General features: G+C 34.7%; 1 protein-coding gene across 1 annotated transcript; it reads left to right on the top strand.

The window, feature by feature from the left end:
- Nucleotides 1–9,606: 9,606 nt before the first annotated feature.
- LOC103934776 (transcription factor RADIALIS) lies at nt 9,607–10,632 on the top strand. The gene is made up of 2 exons (XM_009344520.3): nt 9,607–10,009; nt 10,291–10,632. Exons 1-2 carry the CDS (start codon nt 9,726–9,728, stop codon nt 10,313–10,315), a joined length of 309 nt encoding a protein of 102 aa, XP_009342795.1. The 5' UTR covers nt 9,607–9,725; the 3' UTR covers nt 10,316–10,632.
- Nucleotides 10,633–17,493: the final 6,861 nt, after the last annotated feature.

The raw sequence follows: 17,493 nt of genomic DNA, 5'->3' as shown, positions 1-17,493 counted from the left end.
CCACTAATGTAGGTTTGAAGTGGAGTCAACGTGAGAACATATGGGTTTGAGACGATGAAAATAGGGCTGAGAGTTTCGAGGCTCTTTCATTCCATTTCCATCCACTTTTTGAACTTTTGAAAGGTACAAACTTGTTCTCCTCTTCATGAGCTTCATTTCCGTATAAAGTTCGTCAAAAATGGTTGAGAAATGAAGAAGTTATGAAGTTTTAAATTTTTTTCCAGAAACCGGCGAACTAGACGGTGATGGACGACAAAGGACAACTGGAGAAGAAGGAGAATATTCTGTTAAAGTTAACAGAATATTTTGATGCCCTTAGGTAACGCCATTAAACTTAACGGAATATTATGTCAAATCTGACAGAATATTCCCTAGGGTTTTTGTCAGTTTGTTAGGTCACGTGGCCTACGTGTGTGGCTGTGACTTGGAGGATCATGAGGGCGCGTCCGGCCTTCAGGTAGCACGTGCTTGACATGTACGGGTCCGTGACATCGAGTAGAATGTTTTCGTATACTTAAACCCTCCGTTTGAGCAAACTATAAGGGATTTTCCTAGCCTTTTAGTGCATGTCCTAATTAATTAATTAGTAAAGTTATTTCACATATAGGTGAGACTTACCTCGAGGAGGTACGTGGATAAACAAGGCTAGGAGGCTACGATCCATCGACGTATCAGTGAGTGGGCATTTGTTTTTATATATTATATATAAAGTTTTATAGTTTCCACATGTGCTTTTAGATTGATTTTACACCTATCATGCCATGCTTTATTTAATTTAAAAAATGCCATATTATTGTTGAGATTTTTATATATGATCATGGCATGTTCTTACATATTACTTTCTCATCATGCATGCTTGCACCGGTGCAGCACTCGCCTCGGCCAGGGCCAGGCTTCACATGTATGTTTACATCGCACCGTACGTTCACCTTGGATCCATTGTAGGTGCCAGTCCTGTCGTATAGGTTGCAATAAGCAACTCCGACTCGTATGTGATGCGCCTAGCGCTAGTCTTCACGTGATTGTAGTACTAGAGCATATATTATGATTACACCCATTCCTGTTCATGTCAGATTCCCTCTGCATGAACTTGTGTGTTAGCATAGATTGATGAGCACTTGATTTTACTTATGCTACTGTTGAGATATTATGATTAGCGTATTTCTGGATTTATTGTTGATTTACAGTTGATTTCATACTTATATGTAGTATGATTTTCTGGAAAATATACATGTTTTACGGTGATGGGTTAATATGTTCAGAAATAAATGTGTTTTATAAACCTTTGTTTTTGCCCACTCACCCTTCTGTTTTTCTCTCCTCCAGGACTTAAATAGTTGAATTCTCTGTGGCATACGAGGAATCTCTGGTAGTTCTGACTTATCCCTAAATAAATGTAGGAACTTTTTCTCGGTTGTGTAAGAAGTACTTTAACTAGTTTCGACTGCACTACTTATGTCGTACTGTCATCTATGCTCTGAACAGTTGTGTTTTTATGGGTTCTTCCCACTACTGCGCACTCTTTACTTTAGTTTAAATAAATGTTAGTTTTGGTTTAAATTTATCCATATTTTTATGCTTCACTTTCCTTTTTGGTTACGTCACCTTTAGGTGTCAGCCAAGATGCCTCGACTCCGGTCAAGGTGTCATTAATCTATTTAATTAACAAGTAAATCGAAATGCAAATTAGATTTAAATACTGAAAAAAAATACTTAATGTAAAATTCTATATTTATATTTTGGTTCTTCACTAATTGCTGTGAGTCTTCAAGTAAATAAATATCAAACTGTACTTCAGTTGAATAGGTACAATTCCACAGCAGCCAAACGCAGCATAACCTCATAAGCAAGATAAAAAATACTAACCCCATGACATGAATTAGTGAGCTTAACGACAAGATTAAAAATACTAAACGGAATCTTACCATCCACATTTTAATTCGATCACGACATAAAATGCATGCCTGGCTAGCTTTGCTTAAGACAAAATCACGTCAAATGAGGTTTCTCTATCGATACTATTCATCTCATGAGATAATGATTAATTTAAAAAAAAAATAATATCAACTAATTTGTCGCCGAATTTTGTAGCGTAGGCTTATAACTAAACATGTCATTAAAGTGATTGGTTGTATGAAGAACTAAGTCAAGAGGGTGAGAAATTCATTATTATCTCATGTCGAGGTCACATTAAGCATGCCTTGAGCCCTTGGGTTAGTATATTATACCCACCTCTGATAAGTGCATAGCAAACAACAATTGGTATCTCAGATTAAAAAAAAAAAAAAACACTAATTTTTCATTATATTATACAGTGTAAGTCAGAAAGTTGCACACATTCATGAGGTCTAAAGATTGTGTTTGAATTAATTAAACAAATGAATATTGGGATTTAACTACAATACTTACATGTATTTAATACAACTATCATCTGGACGGTTAGATGGTGATTGTGTTAAATAAATATATTCATATGAGTTATTTGACCGTCAAATAGTGATTGTGTCATATATATATGTAAGTATTGTAACTCATCCTTTAAAACATGGATGTAAAATACACACACACACACACACACATATGAAACTTAGTTCTTAGTCATGCCCAAAGCACATGCTTTGTTTGCCTTGCTTAGGGGTCCGCTTTGGCATAAACTCACCACTCTTAAATTAAATTCTATTGCAGGCAAAACTTGCAATACGCACTTTGAGAAGAATGACAAGTTGACGAGAAAAATGAGTGGGAGGACACAATAGAATCCATGCGCCCACAGTATCTTGTCTGTTCCTTATGATATTCTTCTGACACCCAGAATCACCGTATAAGAACGAAAATACCATGTTAATTAATTTGCTGCTTCAAACCCAGCCACGTCGTTCTACTCTACGTAACCCTAGCTAGCTAGCTATTACGTGACCTTGAATAATCTTGATTGTTCAACGACTTGATTACAATTCCTTGGTGCACCCAAAATGGTCGGCATGCATTGCTGATTGGTGGTGTTCAGATATGCTGGCATTGGTTATTTCTGCGACTCCTTATTTCAAAATCTGCATCGCTCGTCTTACCATCACACATCTCCTATGAGTTGCTTCATATCTTGTTCATATATATATATAAGCCACATAAGCATTATAATTCACGAAGCCTTTCAATTTGCATGGTCTCTTTATCCCTTTTTTTAGGGGTGTAATATCCACACATCCCATTTTACTTCTCACACACCCTTTTAATTTTCGGCCGTCAGATCGGATGAATTGAAGAAGATCAACGGACAAAAATAAACAAGAGGTGTGTGAAAAGTAATTTGGGGTGTGTGGATAGCACACCCTTTTTTTTATCTTCTAATAATAGGAAAAAAGATTATTTCAGTACCGGATACCAACTTACAATATTTTAAATGAGAATTGTTATTAACACTCCAAAAATCTCATTCTACACTCCAAACTTTCTATATTTCATTAGAAAAATACACTCGTGTGGAGTGTAGAATGAGATTTTTGGAATGTCAATAACACTTCCCTTTTAAATATGGTCAAAATTTAGTCAATATACTATATTGATATTTGGTCCGCGTATAGTAGTAGTATCAACAGAGAAATAATACATTAAACATTGAAAAACTGAAAATCAATATACCTGTCAATCATTGCCCTTTGTTAGATTGATGATATACTGAAGTTTATATTTTCAAGGTCTAATTATAATCGAAGATGGCATTGCCAGAGACAAATTGAACCACATTATTGTTAGCTTATTGTGAGGTTAAACCCTACTCTCTTCTCCATTAGCGTAGATAATATCGTTTGTTCAAAAAAAAAAAAAAAAACCATTAATTAGAAATACTAGAATTATAGTTGCACGTTGTGGTTGAAACCTCTAGTGTTTATTTAGTAGTTTTTTCTTGATGTGCAAAATGCAGAATAAGTTGCATTGTGTCTCCGCCTTATTAAATAGCAGGATGGAGTTAATTGTATGTGAAACAAGTAAGATTACTCGTGCTTGATATTCACTGTTAGCTCATTTCTAACTGATTAAGTTTGTGCGTGAGTGATTGCCCGAAACTTTTGCTACTCCAAGTGCACTACGTATAAGAGAGTACACTACCACACAAATGGCCTTCACACACAGATAGGATTTGTGTGTGTTAGTGTAATCCACATAGATATAAGTGCGTAAATGTCAGTAGCTACAATTTAAGTGCGGAATCCAAAGTGAAAAGCTTGTTCAGACCATGTATCATTCACTCAAGCAGAACTTCCCATGCATATATTGTCCACGTAGTTCATTCCATAAAATATATATCCTTCCCATAAATCACCAATTTAAAACTATATTTCCATTTTCCACAATCTCCCCTTTCAATCAAAGATTCCATAGATCCTAAGGGCAATTTCTATGCTTTGCGGCCAACTTAGGATTTAGGACCAGCAAGAGGTGCGGGCGGTGGACTATTGCACCATGAAGTTATGGATTCCCAACCAATTTACTAGCTTATAACAAAAATGCAAATTAATAATGGGCTTAGTATGAAGGATAATTAAAAGCTAACCCTTGTTTAGTGATAGTTATAGTTCTCTTTGCAATGTAAGAAGAGGTTCCAAATTTGAAGTCCACCCTATGGTTGACCTTCGATTACTAGTGATTTCAGCTACATGCATGAGAGTTGCAGCCTACAACCCAAATTGGGAACGGGTTTTTGGTGTTAGCTTGCCCGCTCGCATGTTAATCAAAGGAAAGTCTGAGATATTTTAGGTAAGTACTATATGCATCAGTAACCAAACCAACTACGGAAATCATAGGCACAAAATTCTAGCAACTTGTAAGGAAGGACCACAACCGCCAGAAGAATTAGTCCTGAAAGAGAGGAGGAATCTAAGAGATTTTGCTTTCTATTGGAGATAGACTGGGATGATAAGGATTCCAAATATCGTTAAGAGGGTGTATTGACCTCAAAGCATTACTTTATTAAAATTTCGTATAGATCCATAGAAAGTTGGTCAAAGTAGTTTTCAGCTAATGATAAGTGATAGCCCCATTAGCATGTGGCCAGTATACCACGACCATGATTGATGCAACTTGACAATGGAGGCCATATTTACTTTCGATGTTTCGATTGATATACCTTCTGCGTTTGATCAGCCAAAAAATCCTAGTCATTGTTTGATATGAAGATAAGAGACCTATTTACTGAAGGACTTTTCATTAGAATAGCACGAGGACACACAAATGCGTGTGCAGAGGAATAGGGTTTTCGAGATCATGTTTGATGACAAACTGATATCAAATGTAGGTAATCTGAAGGACAAAACCATATGTTTGGAGAAGAAATTAAGACTTGAGTATAGTTGTCCACAAGTAGGAGAAATTTGTGGGTCTGAACTGTCACACCACTATACAGTATTATATTATCCATAGACCGTTGATATAATACGATATGTTTTCATTAATACTATGACCTAGGTACCAGAAATATAAACCTTGTTGTCAGCTCATACTATATATAATACATGAACTAGTAACACTAAGTGATAGTAAGACAGTCACTGCCATTTTTGTTATTTCCAAAAGTAGGTTCATTAAGCCCTGCAAACGTTTCTTGAGATTTAGAGAAGCAACTAAGTTCAGTCACTGAGAAGTATTCAAGAAAAAGAAAAGGTTCAGTCACTGAGAAATATTTCCAAATACTGAAATATCCTCCGAATCTTATGTCCCTGGATACACAAACTGGTTCTGGATCACAGAAGTTTGTAAACTGAGTAAACTAAGGTCTAGTTGCAGGATTTTTGCAAAATGTAGACCCATAGGTTGGGCTACATTAACCAAGTTGCAGATTAAAGCCATGGTATCACATTGTCTCCCTTCTAAAATCGGATTCCTCACACTTGACTTTTTGTTCTAAGCAGATATTCTCTTCACCTAATGCTGTCACTCTCTTAAATCAGATACTCCCTAACCCTGTGGTGTTATGCTATTTATATCTTGTTCGCCGACTATAGATAATCTGCCGAACAAAATATGCAACTAGCTAGTACACCATTATGGTGTTCCAAGTCTAAAGCATCGTTTTCTTCGGAATCACCAGCGTGTTGGTGATGCTAACTTCACAGGTACTCAAAATAGAATATTATAACATATCTGATGTAAGAAGTATGAAAACATGCACTTTCCATGTCTTAGGTGCAACCGATGTATAAAATAAGGTTATGTCTCTCGTCATATGACTAGTAGTCACATAAGGCGAGAGATATGAACATGGTTATATACATGTAAATGTGCAAAGTTCCAAAAAAACCACAAATAGGCCACTTTAACTGTGACCAGTAAACGATTCTATCACATTATCGCAATCGGTTGCCCATGAGTTCATTAAAAGATGCCAAAAAACAGACTAACAGCCACCCAGCTTCAAACTGTTTGTTCATCCCAGAGACAGAGGTTAAACTTAAGCCAATTTTTTATTTTATATGAGGAATAACCAAATATAGAAATAAAGAACAATGATTTGTGGATCAAAATAAGCTAAAATTTGAAGGGCAAGTGGCAGGATGTATGAACTAGTGTCTGTGACTCCAATGTACCATCCTGCAGCAACAGCTAAAGACAAAGCAAAGGAGATCGTTATGTGGATATGCTTGGTATATATATCAGTACCGAAATTTTTATTTCTCGATTTAACTTTAGACCTGTTTGGCACATGAAGGGGTCAAAATCATGAACATCATAAAATAATTGATGTCACTAGTTCAACTCCTACGAACGACAAATTTGGATCAGATAAAATTACTATTTACTATCCTAGAAACTAGATTTCTACAAAAATTGTTTTCTACACTACTATATACTGCAATTCTCCATTAATCACGAAAAACTTGGTTTTGTTCGTTGATGTTGTGATTCAAATGACAATTAGCAATAGCAACTCAATCTTAACTTTTTGTGTAAAATCAACATAACATAATGATTTAAGAGTTTAAGTTGAATTCAATCAATTATCTAGACATTTTTGTTAGAAAAAATAAAATTCGAGAGACATAAACAAATAGAGGATAGTTAACCATGATTTATATCCACGACTTATTGTTCTCTCAATTTTACTTTTTGATAAAAATTGTAGCCAATTTTATTGGTACATTTCCCCCTTCGTTTTTTAACTACATAGTGAATAATATGAGTAAGTTTTCTGTGCCAAATAACCAAACTATATCAGAAAGGGTCCCAAACTGCTGAAGAGTTGGTAACATTATATATATTGACCTATTCTCAGAGAAAAACACAATTACATCATTGTACGGACGAAGCAGGGCGCCAGCTAGAGTGCTTGGAACGTTGTTCAGGACACAGCACACTAATTAGCAAGATCACTTGTACTGCGGAGAACACAGGCCTCCCAATTTACTTAAATCCTCAAAAACAAGAAAAAAAAAAAAAAAAAGGTGGGAAAAAAAAAAGAGAGAAAAATGGCTTGTAATGCACACGTGAAAGTTTGGTACGGTCAATCTGATTGACTGTGGTTTGAGAATGGGGGCCCCACATTAAAATCCTACAAAGTTAGGGAATAAAACAGAGAGGAAGTGATGTAATCTGGAAAGATTTTTCCCTGTATTAGGAACACAATCTGCTACACTAATGAATCATTTATGTAACTGTAATTAAAATAAAAGGAATATAATTGAAGAGTTGAAATGGGAAGGAATCAAAATCAGATTCATATTGAAACTGTTTACTTAAATGTTTAAGAATTAGAGTAAAAATGAAACTGAGTTCATATAAATTATTTACCAATCCACATAATAAAAATGTATATGATTACTAAAATACTTTTGTTCTAAATAACGTATTTCTATGCTAATCAGTTGGATAATTTTTTATTCAAATTAATTGGAACCCAAGAATAGGAAATTATGGTAAATATCTAAGGTGTAACCGGTAAGAAAAATTGTTTCCGAATCCTCCGTACTCTCAAAATTGGATTACCACCTCCAATCAAGAAGTCCAATTCCTTCATTCAAAATGAGGAATTGAATTCCTTATTTTATGTGGGTCTCACTTTTCTTTTTATTCTCCAAAGCTCAATAAACAAAGGTAGTTCCCATAATCAGAATCCAATTTTACATTTTGATCTCGGTTGTTGGTGGTTGGATGCTTTAAAAGAAAATTTCCAACCATTTATATTATAAAATTTGTTGTATGGGACCATGTATATGCGGCACATTGAAAAATCTCTCTAATATGAAGGAAATCTCAATGGATGAAGAGACTCTCACCATGAGAATTTAATCTCAATGGATGAAGAGACTCTCACCATGAGAATTTCTACTCTGTTTTTTTTTTCCCTTATTGGTATGCTTTATCTTCTAAAGGTACTTTACAAAACTACCATTTTTCTAATCAAGAAGGCAAACTTCTATGATGGAGACCATATAGCTTCAATTTGCAAATTTCTAAGTTTAAAAGTTAATTTGGAAAATAAGCGAGAGAAAAACTTCTAGGTTTTTGTGCTTCACTCTTCTCAGAAAACAAAGTTGTTCACACTCCAGAAAGACACCAACCTTAGTAGTAGTGAGCATCACCGTTACACTAACTATGGTTAAGTGAGAGTGATTTACTCTATCTGGTACACATACATATCGAAACTTTATTTCATCTAATTAAAGATTTTAAGACTTGTTTAGTATAAAGGATTGACTGCTTATCCCTAATTCCATTTTATTATAGCAGACTAGATGGAAATTGATAATCCTCTAAATTCAAGACATTTCATTTTAGAGGATTGGAAGGGTATTAAAGATGAATAAAACTTCTCCTTTCTAATCCTACCATTTAAGGAGGATTAGAGGGAGTTTTTCTCCTTGCGTAATTCATCTTTTACCTCTAAGTTGGTCACATTTTTTTTTCATTTCTTCCTCCAACATATACCATGAAAATAGTGTCTTATCTTGAATCTTACCTAATTATTTATCCTAAACAAGGCCTTCACATGGTAGTGATGGTCCAACTTTTTTTTTTTTTTTTTTTTTTGAACAAACGATATTATCTACACTAAGGGGGAAGGGGGTGAGATTAGCCTCACAATTGGCTAGTAATAATGTGATTCAAATTTTCCTTTGGCGAGAATCGAATTTAAGACACTTACAAGTGAAGACGATCACCAATAGACTATAGTACTAAGTGGCGTAATGCTCCAACACTTAGGTGATGAGCAAAAATCTCCCTTCCAGAACAACCATCTTGCATCCTTTTTTTCTTTGGTTGAACTTTTTTTATCAAAAGTTTTTATATCAACTAAACAAGTTGAGGAGTGCAAAGTTACATTTTCGGATTGTGAATAATAACTTGTGATAGGCAAAAAGAAAGAAAAGGACTTCAATCAGCTTTATTAGTTCTATCTATAAAAATTCTTGACCAAAAAAAAAAAAAAAAAATATTCTTGGAGATATTGATCCTCTCCTTACTATTTCTTCATTGAAATAATTTTGTGGTAGCTAAGGTGACAAATCATTCAAATTCCACTTCATTTTTCCAAGATCTCTTTGCCAACTGGCACTACCCCACCTCACCCCCACTCCCCCTCCTTAAAAAGAGCAGGTATTGCCAGCACTCAGCTCATATCACACACTTCCCTTCACTTAGGTCTTCTCTCCTTTCTCTCTCTCCTTAATTTTCCTTACAAGCTTTTCACTATAGAGTTTATAGAAAACCATCTTACTCTAAGAAATTATTCAATGGCATCAAGCTCAATGTCCTCAAGAGGCTCTGGCTCCTCCTGGACTGCCAAGCAAAACAAAGCCTTTGAAAAGGCTCTGGCTGTCTACGACAAGGACACTGCTGACCGCTGGTACAATGTGGCCAAAGCGGTCGGCGGCAAAACACCGGAGGAAGTCAAGAGGCACTATGAGGTTCTTGTGGAAGATGTCAAGCATATTGAGTCAGGCCAGGTGCCCTTCCCAGATTACAGGACTACTGGTGGGAACAGCCATGGCCACCACATGAGTGATGAGGAAAAGAGGTAGTCTTATATTGTATAAAAACATACAGTATTGTCTAAGTCCTCCACCTAAACAAAAATTACTATTATTTATTACTACTTTCTGACTTCGTGCACTATGAAACTTCTGCTTAAAATACACAACTATTTTTTAACACCACCAAGTTTTATTTTCCATCTCATTCCATGCTCTAATAAGACTATATACACTGACTTCCAATACCACCATCCACCCAAGTTGATCAAAGCTAGCGTTGATTTTCAGCTAAAGCTAACCCCATGTAATTTTGTATGCTTTGCAGGATGAGAAACCTCAAGCTTCACTGAAGCAGTACAACTCAGTTTATCAACTAGTTAATAAATAAAGACATCATCAATTGCTTCATCTTCATCGCTACATCGCTAGCTAAATGCCATTATAATGTTCAATGACGCTGTGGCCATGCTATAGTTTCATGTTCGGTAGTTTGAGAAATCACAATGAATGATTCTTTAATGTATGTCTTTGTACTAGTTGCAGTTTCTTTAATTTGTTTCTTGCTACTCTAAGGTTGTGGATGCATGTATGTACCAAAGGCATGCATGTACGTTGTAATTCTGTGTGTAATATTCTAGTAGTGGAATCTTATTTTATGTTTTCTATAGTTTGTACTTGTTTCTATATATACATTCTAAAATGCTAAAAAAATGCTGAAGTTATTAAAGCTATAAACATTCAAAACATTACCCTGTTATAACAACTTATAAATATAAATAAAAAGCAAAACAATTAATATAATTTTTGTAACCTTAAAATTTTCTTCTCGAACTGCCTTGAAAGCTTATGAGACTTTGACAGTTGAGAGAGAGAGAGAGAGAGAGAGAGAGAGAGAGAGAGAGATCATGTAAACAGATAATAGGAAGAAGAATACACGGCAAATTTTTTTGGTTTCAAAAGAAACTTGTTAATGTTTTCCGTGAGGGTTTTTATCACAAATGATCCCTGCAATTGACCCTCACCATCAAGATGGTCCCTGAAATTGAAAATCAGTCAATGTAGTCCCTGAAAATAAGTGTTGCAAATCAATGGGATCATTCCATCACAATTATGTTAAAAATTCCGTTAAATGTTGATGTGGCATATAAATGGGTCCCATAAGACATTTTTTCTCACAAATGATCCTTCAAATTGACTCGTGACATCAAAATAGTCCCTGAAATTGACCTACAACATCAAAATGGTCGCTAAAATTGAAAATCGATCAATGTAGTCCCGTAAGTAAGTGTCTCAAATCAATGTAGTCATCCCGTCACAATTCTGTCAAAAATTCTGTTATGTGCTGATACGACACATAAATGGATCACACAAGTTTAATTAAATTAAAACAAAATTACAAAGAGGTTTAATAATTTAATAATTATTAAAAAGTTGTGAACCCAAAAACCCAGTCCTGCATTCACCTTCGATCCTAGTCCACATTCCTCTATTGCCTTGACTTACTATTCTTTAAAAAAATCTCGATAACCCATCTTTACACACTTTGACACCCTTCACCGAATTGAATCTGGATCAAGATCACCTTTGGTGACAGCTTGGTTGATTGGCAACGACTTATGGGACTTCACTGTTAATATTTAGGCGATCAACATCCTTACAACCTTAATCTTGGAGAGCTTGTTCGACACTTCCCTGGTGTTCTTGTGACTCAAGGAACAGCGAGATCTTCCTTGAGATAATGAGGTTATAACTGAGGTGCATCTATATATTGTTGGTTGAAAACTATTTCCAAACCCCCTTTTAGGCCTTGGTTAAGATTTATGCCTTTGAAAATTTATGGAAGGGATCTCTTTTTGGAGTAGGTCCTACTATAAGAAAAAAAATTCTATTGTACAAAAAGGTATTTAGACAACTTTTTAAATTAATTATTAAACTCACATAAGCACATAACAATTTTTTTTTTTTTCACAGAATTGTGGCGAAAGAATCATATTTATTTGCGACACCTATTTTGAAGGACTACATTCATTGATTTTCAATTTTAGGGACCATCTTGATGATTTGGGTCAATTTCCCAAATTTCAAGGACCAATTTGATGGTGTGAGTCAATTTCAGGGACCATTTGTGATAAAAACCAGTAAATCTTGTGGGGCCCATTTATATGCCACATCAGCACTTAACATAATTTTTAATAGCATTGTGACTGAAGGACTACATTGATTTGCAACACATATTTTCAGGGACTACATTGGTTGTTTTAAAATTTCATGAACCATCTTGATGGTAAGGGTAAATTTCAGGGACCTTTTGTGATAAAAACCCTTCCCTTGATGAGGTTTCCCACTTAGAAATAAATAAGGCATAAAGTGAATTCTAATAAGAACAGATGATACTTTCACATTAGTTAAAATCTAAAATTTAAGATGAGGCTCAAACAAAACCTTGTACTTATATTCATTGTTGTAAAATCTAAAATAAGGCTCAACAAAACCTTGTACTTATTTTCATGAAATAAGATCATGTCGTGATTTATCACACTTCTTGATATAAAGTTTAGAATAAAAAAATTTCTGTGACACAGTTTGAGTTTCAGTAAGACAAGATAACCAAACATTTTATCATATCTCAACAAAATTGTAGCTAGCATTGGTGTATATATATATAGCGACATCTTATTCACCTGAACATCTTATTTGTGTAAATAAATGAGGTTGAAAGTGTCAGAATATGACGAGATGAATTACTACCACATTAGTGAGAATCAAAACCGTGAGTCCTTTTTATATATAAGTAATACTACTCTTAAGAATCACAAGATGTTTGCACTCCTCACATATATGATTGGATACAGGTACAAGAAAACTTTGTTAATTAGAGTGCGAATAACATTTTTCTACACCTCGAAATGTCATTCTAGACTCATCAATGTGTACTACTTCTCTTGTATTATATTAAAAATGCAGAATAACTTATTCACAATGCTAATAACACGTGCCTATTACACCTTGAAACTCAAACCACACCAATAAAAATATCTACATATTGTACCTCAAAAGGACTCATTTTGGTGAGAGCGGGGTCTAAACTACTGGAACAATACAAATTAAGATCCATAAATTATGGCATAAACACATCCAAGAATAATAGTGGAAATATAGTTTGCATTTTACATATTCACCTAAACCAATCTTCTTTAAGATTTAAATTAAGTTAGGGAGGGTTTGTTCACCAACCTCTCGCAGTATACGAGAGATGCATGTGCATAATTTGTGCTTGGACTTGTGTTGTAGACTTAAGGTCAACCACGTTACCATATCCAGTACTATTAATATTTGTTACCCCTCCCTTAGAAAATAAAACAAAAACATCCCATCGACAACGGTTTCATGGTCCTAGGAGTAGATTGTACGTAGTTTTTGGTGCGATCGTTTGAAGATAAAAGGAAAACAAGAAAGAAATTAAAGACAAAACTGGATATTCATTTCATAGCCTTCACCAGAGGCGCAGCATTACAATGGGAAACCCTAATGGTTGGGTGTCAAACCGTTCTTTGTAATCCTACCGTTCCCCGAATAACTAGGAAGATATTTTATAGATAAATAGAAAAGTGGGCTGTAAATATGTAAATATAAGGGGCTGGCGAATGGGCATATGGAAATTACATAGCAATTACATAGAAATTACATGGCAAGTCCAAAATTATCCAGACCCATAGTCCAAGGGAGCACAAAAGTATTTACTTAGTATTACGGTCTAATAATATTTCTTTGTATTTGTAAGTGAGAGGTCAGGTTCGATTCTCGCCAAAGATGAATTTGAACCACATTATTGCTAGCCCATTGTGAGGCTAAGCTCACCCCTTCCCTTTTAGTGTAGATAATATCGTTTGTTTGAAAAAAAAATGATGAATTAAAATCAACTGAAATGATCCCACTTAGTATTCCAGTTTAGCGATATTTCCTTTTATTTGGGAATGAAAAATATTAGGTTTAGATTTCATAAATAATAAATTCGATATTAATTTATTCCTTCACTCCTTAATATAAATGTTATCACTACATTAGAAAATCAACTAACGTAATTGGATATAGGGTGACATTTTAGAAAAATCAGGAAACTTAAAACCTGACCTCAATTGCCATTTAGTACGACGGTCTAATGATATTCATCTTCACTTGTAAGTGAGAGGTTTTAGATTCGATTCTTGCCAAAAAAGAATTTAAATCACATTATTGCTATCTCATTGTGAGGCTAAACCCAACCTCCTCCCCTTCGTATAGATAATACCTATTGTTCAAGAAAAAAAAAAAATAACCCCAAATTACAACCAATGAGATAATGCTTTGTACCAACAAACTAGTGACCTTTGCCTCGTATATTATCATCACACTATTTCAGATGTTTGTTATCGCTCCATTGCAAGTTTTCTAGCCCTTTCCACCAAGGTCTACTAGTATTATTGTTCACTTGTAAGTGAGATATCTTAAATTTAATTTAGTTCGAATGACAAATTTAATAGGTATATTGTGAGATTTAACCTACTCCTTCTACTATCGATGTATAAAAAAGAAAAAAATTCGCCAGGCCTTAGAAACCAATCGACTTAAATGAACAAAAATTAATTTTGATGGGTTTTTCTGTGGTTATAGTGCGGCTGTGGGCTTCGTAATTAGAGACAAATGGTGACCTTGTCAATCAAGTCTCAGTGGCAGTTGCTCTCGTGAAGCTCATAGGCTTGCAAAATCAAGGAATTGTGTTCGGTGACTTAGAAAGCTGAAGGATATCATGGAGGACATCACATCACTTGCAAATGAGTTCACTAGTTTTTCTTGGCCTATTATAATATGGGAAGAGAGTTGGTTGGGAGATCAATTTAATGATACGAACTATCGGGTTTTTTTCTACCAAATGGGGCCCTCCCTTCACCACCCCATGGGGATGGTGTACAGGGTTCTATAATATTCAAGAGGTATTCATCAATTTCCCCTTTGAACTTGTGACCATTGATCAATTTCCCCACTCAACTTTAATTTTAGCCAATTCCCCCTCTCAACTCTCATAAATAGTCAATTTCCCCCTCAACTCCCCTCAACTCTCATAATTAGTCAATTTGCACCCTACTGTTAATTTTTTTTTATTTTAATTTTCCATCTATTCTTTTTTTAATTTTCAATCTTTCTAATAACTTCCAACAAAATACTAAAATTAACATAAACTCACCCGCATAATTTAGGGTTAAATGTACAAAAACATAATACAATTAGCATGATATGGGTTGATTATAAGAAAAAGTTATGAATTGGGTTTAAAGCATGTAGAAGAAGAAATAATAACAAAAAGAAATAATAATCCTAAACTCATGGATGAGACCTATTTCAATAAAATGGGTTATTCTTAATACGGAGTCAAAAATTATGAATAGACTAGCCATTTTTTCACTAAAACTCGATTCTTCGCAATTTACTTGAACTTAGCTTTCACTTTTATAAAGAAAATTGAATTCACACACAAAATTTACACATCAATCCTTTTCATTATTAATTTTGTATAGTAAAAAATCAAATAAAATTACTCCATACTGATTTATTATGACTAATAATACTATCTATGATAAATTGTAAAATTCTAAATTTTAATCTATTTGTAATAGGATAAAGATATAGGAACATGATTAACATACATCTTATTTAGTTTCTTACACACACTTGTTTAATTATGATCAAATTAAAAAATTAGGGTAAAGTACAAAAAACTACCTCAACTATTGGTGTTACGACACTTTCATAACTCATCTTTTAAAATTGACAATGTCATACCTCATCTTACGAATTTGTGTTAATGTTATAACTTCCGTTAGCTTGGCCATTTATTTCTTAGTTAAATGCTGACGTGGCTTGATCCGGGACCCAATTTTTATTAAAAAATTATTAAAAACAAAAAAAATCATTTAATATTATTTAAATATTAAAATAATAATAAAAAAGTACATAAAAAAATATTAAAAAAACCTCTCCTTTCGTCCATCCCCCCTCTCTTTCTTCCCCATCTTCCTGCAACCCAGAAAAAAAGAAGAAGAAGACGAAGAGTAAAAAAAAAAACCCAAACCAAACCAAACCTAGTTCATCACCCCTCCCCCCACCATAAACCCAACCCCCTGCAACCTAGAAACAAGGAGGACATAGAAGGAAAAAAAAAAAAAAAAAAAAAAACCCCAACCCAACCCGAAGGAGGAATAAGAAGAGGGAAGAATTAGAAGAAGAAGAAAGAAGAAAAGGAAGAAGAAGAAGAACAAGGAAAAAAAAAAAGAAAAAAACAAACAAACAACGGGAAACCCAGTTCGTCCCCCCACCCAAGCTGCCGAAGAAGAAGAAGAAGAAGAAAGAAGGAAAAAAAAAAAAAAAAAAAAAAACCTAGTTCGTCCGTCCCCCCCCCCCCCCCCGCACCCATCCTTTCCCCTCCACACTCATTCCACCCCCCCCCCCCCCAATTTTCTCCGTGCCTAGGTTCTCAACCTTTGGAATCGGCCTGGCAAAGGTTTCCCGATTCCACCTCAACGGGATCTGGGTTTTTTTTTTTGTTTTTTTTTTTTTTGGGTTGTAGGTAGTGGGTGCGAGGTTGGGTGCAGAGGGTGGGGTGCGAAGGTGGGAAGGTTGGGTGCATGGGTGCGTGGAGAAGAGGGGGTGGGGAGCAGGGAAAACAAATTGGTTTTTTTTTTTTTTTTTTTTTCTGGGTTGTAGTTGCATAAAGGGGAAGAAGATGAAGATGGGGAGAAAAAAGAGGGGAGAAGGGACGAATTGATGTTGGTTGTTTTTTTTATTTTTTTAAATAACTTTTCTTTATTATTTTAATATTTAAAAAATATTAAATGATTTTTTTTAGTTTTTAATAATTTTTTAATAAAAAATGGGTCCCGGATCAAGTCACGCCAGCATTTAACTAAGAAATAAATGGCCAAGTTAACGGAAGGTATAACATTGACACAAATTCGTAAGATGAGGTATGACGTTGTCAATTTTAAAAGATGAGGTGTGAAAGTGATGTGACACCAATAGTTGAGGTAGTTTTTTGTACTTTCAGTAGGGTGCAAATTGACTAATTATGAGAGTTGAGGGGGAAATTGGCTAAATGAAAGTTGAGGGGGGAAATTGACTAATTATGAGAGGGGAGGGGGCAAATTGGCCAAAATTAAAGTTGAGGGAGGAAATTGGCTAATGGTCACAAGTTTAGGGGGGAAATTGATGAATATCTCAATATTCAAATATCTAATATGCTTGGAAATTAAAAAATTTTATTTTCTATTATTCCTTATTTTTTATATTTATATTTTTCTATATATCATATTTCTTAGGTGGCCCCAAGAACACTTGAAGTCTAAAAATATACATGTGAAGATCTTTCGAAGACCTTCCGAATGTTTGGTACAGATCTTTTTTTGTCTATCAAGTGTTTGATACAATGCCCGCTAGGAAAGTCTCGACAGGTTGCTTCAACATTGACAAATGCTCTGTTTATCACTCATTCAGAATG

This window comes from the organism of the source record quoted next, unplaced genomic scaffold (assembly GCF_019419815.1).
Source record: "Pyrus x bretschneideri cultivar Hongxiangsu unplaced genomic scaffold, Pyrus_bretschneideri_v1 Contig70, whole genome shotgun sequence".
In the NCBI taxonomy this organism is placed as follows: Eukaryota; Viridiplantae; Streptophyta; class Magnoliopsida; order Rosales; family Rosaceae; genus Pyrus; species Pyrus x bretschneideri.
The sequence above is the reverse complement of the archived record's forward strand: the minus strand, read 5'-3'. Positions and strand labels throughout refer to the sequence as shown.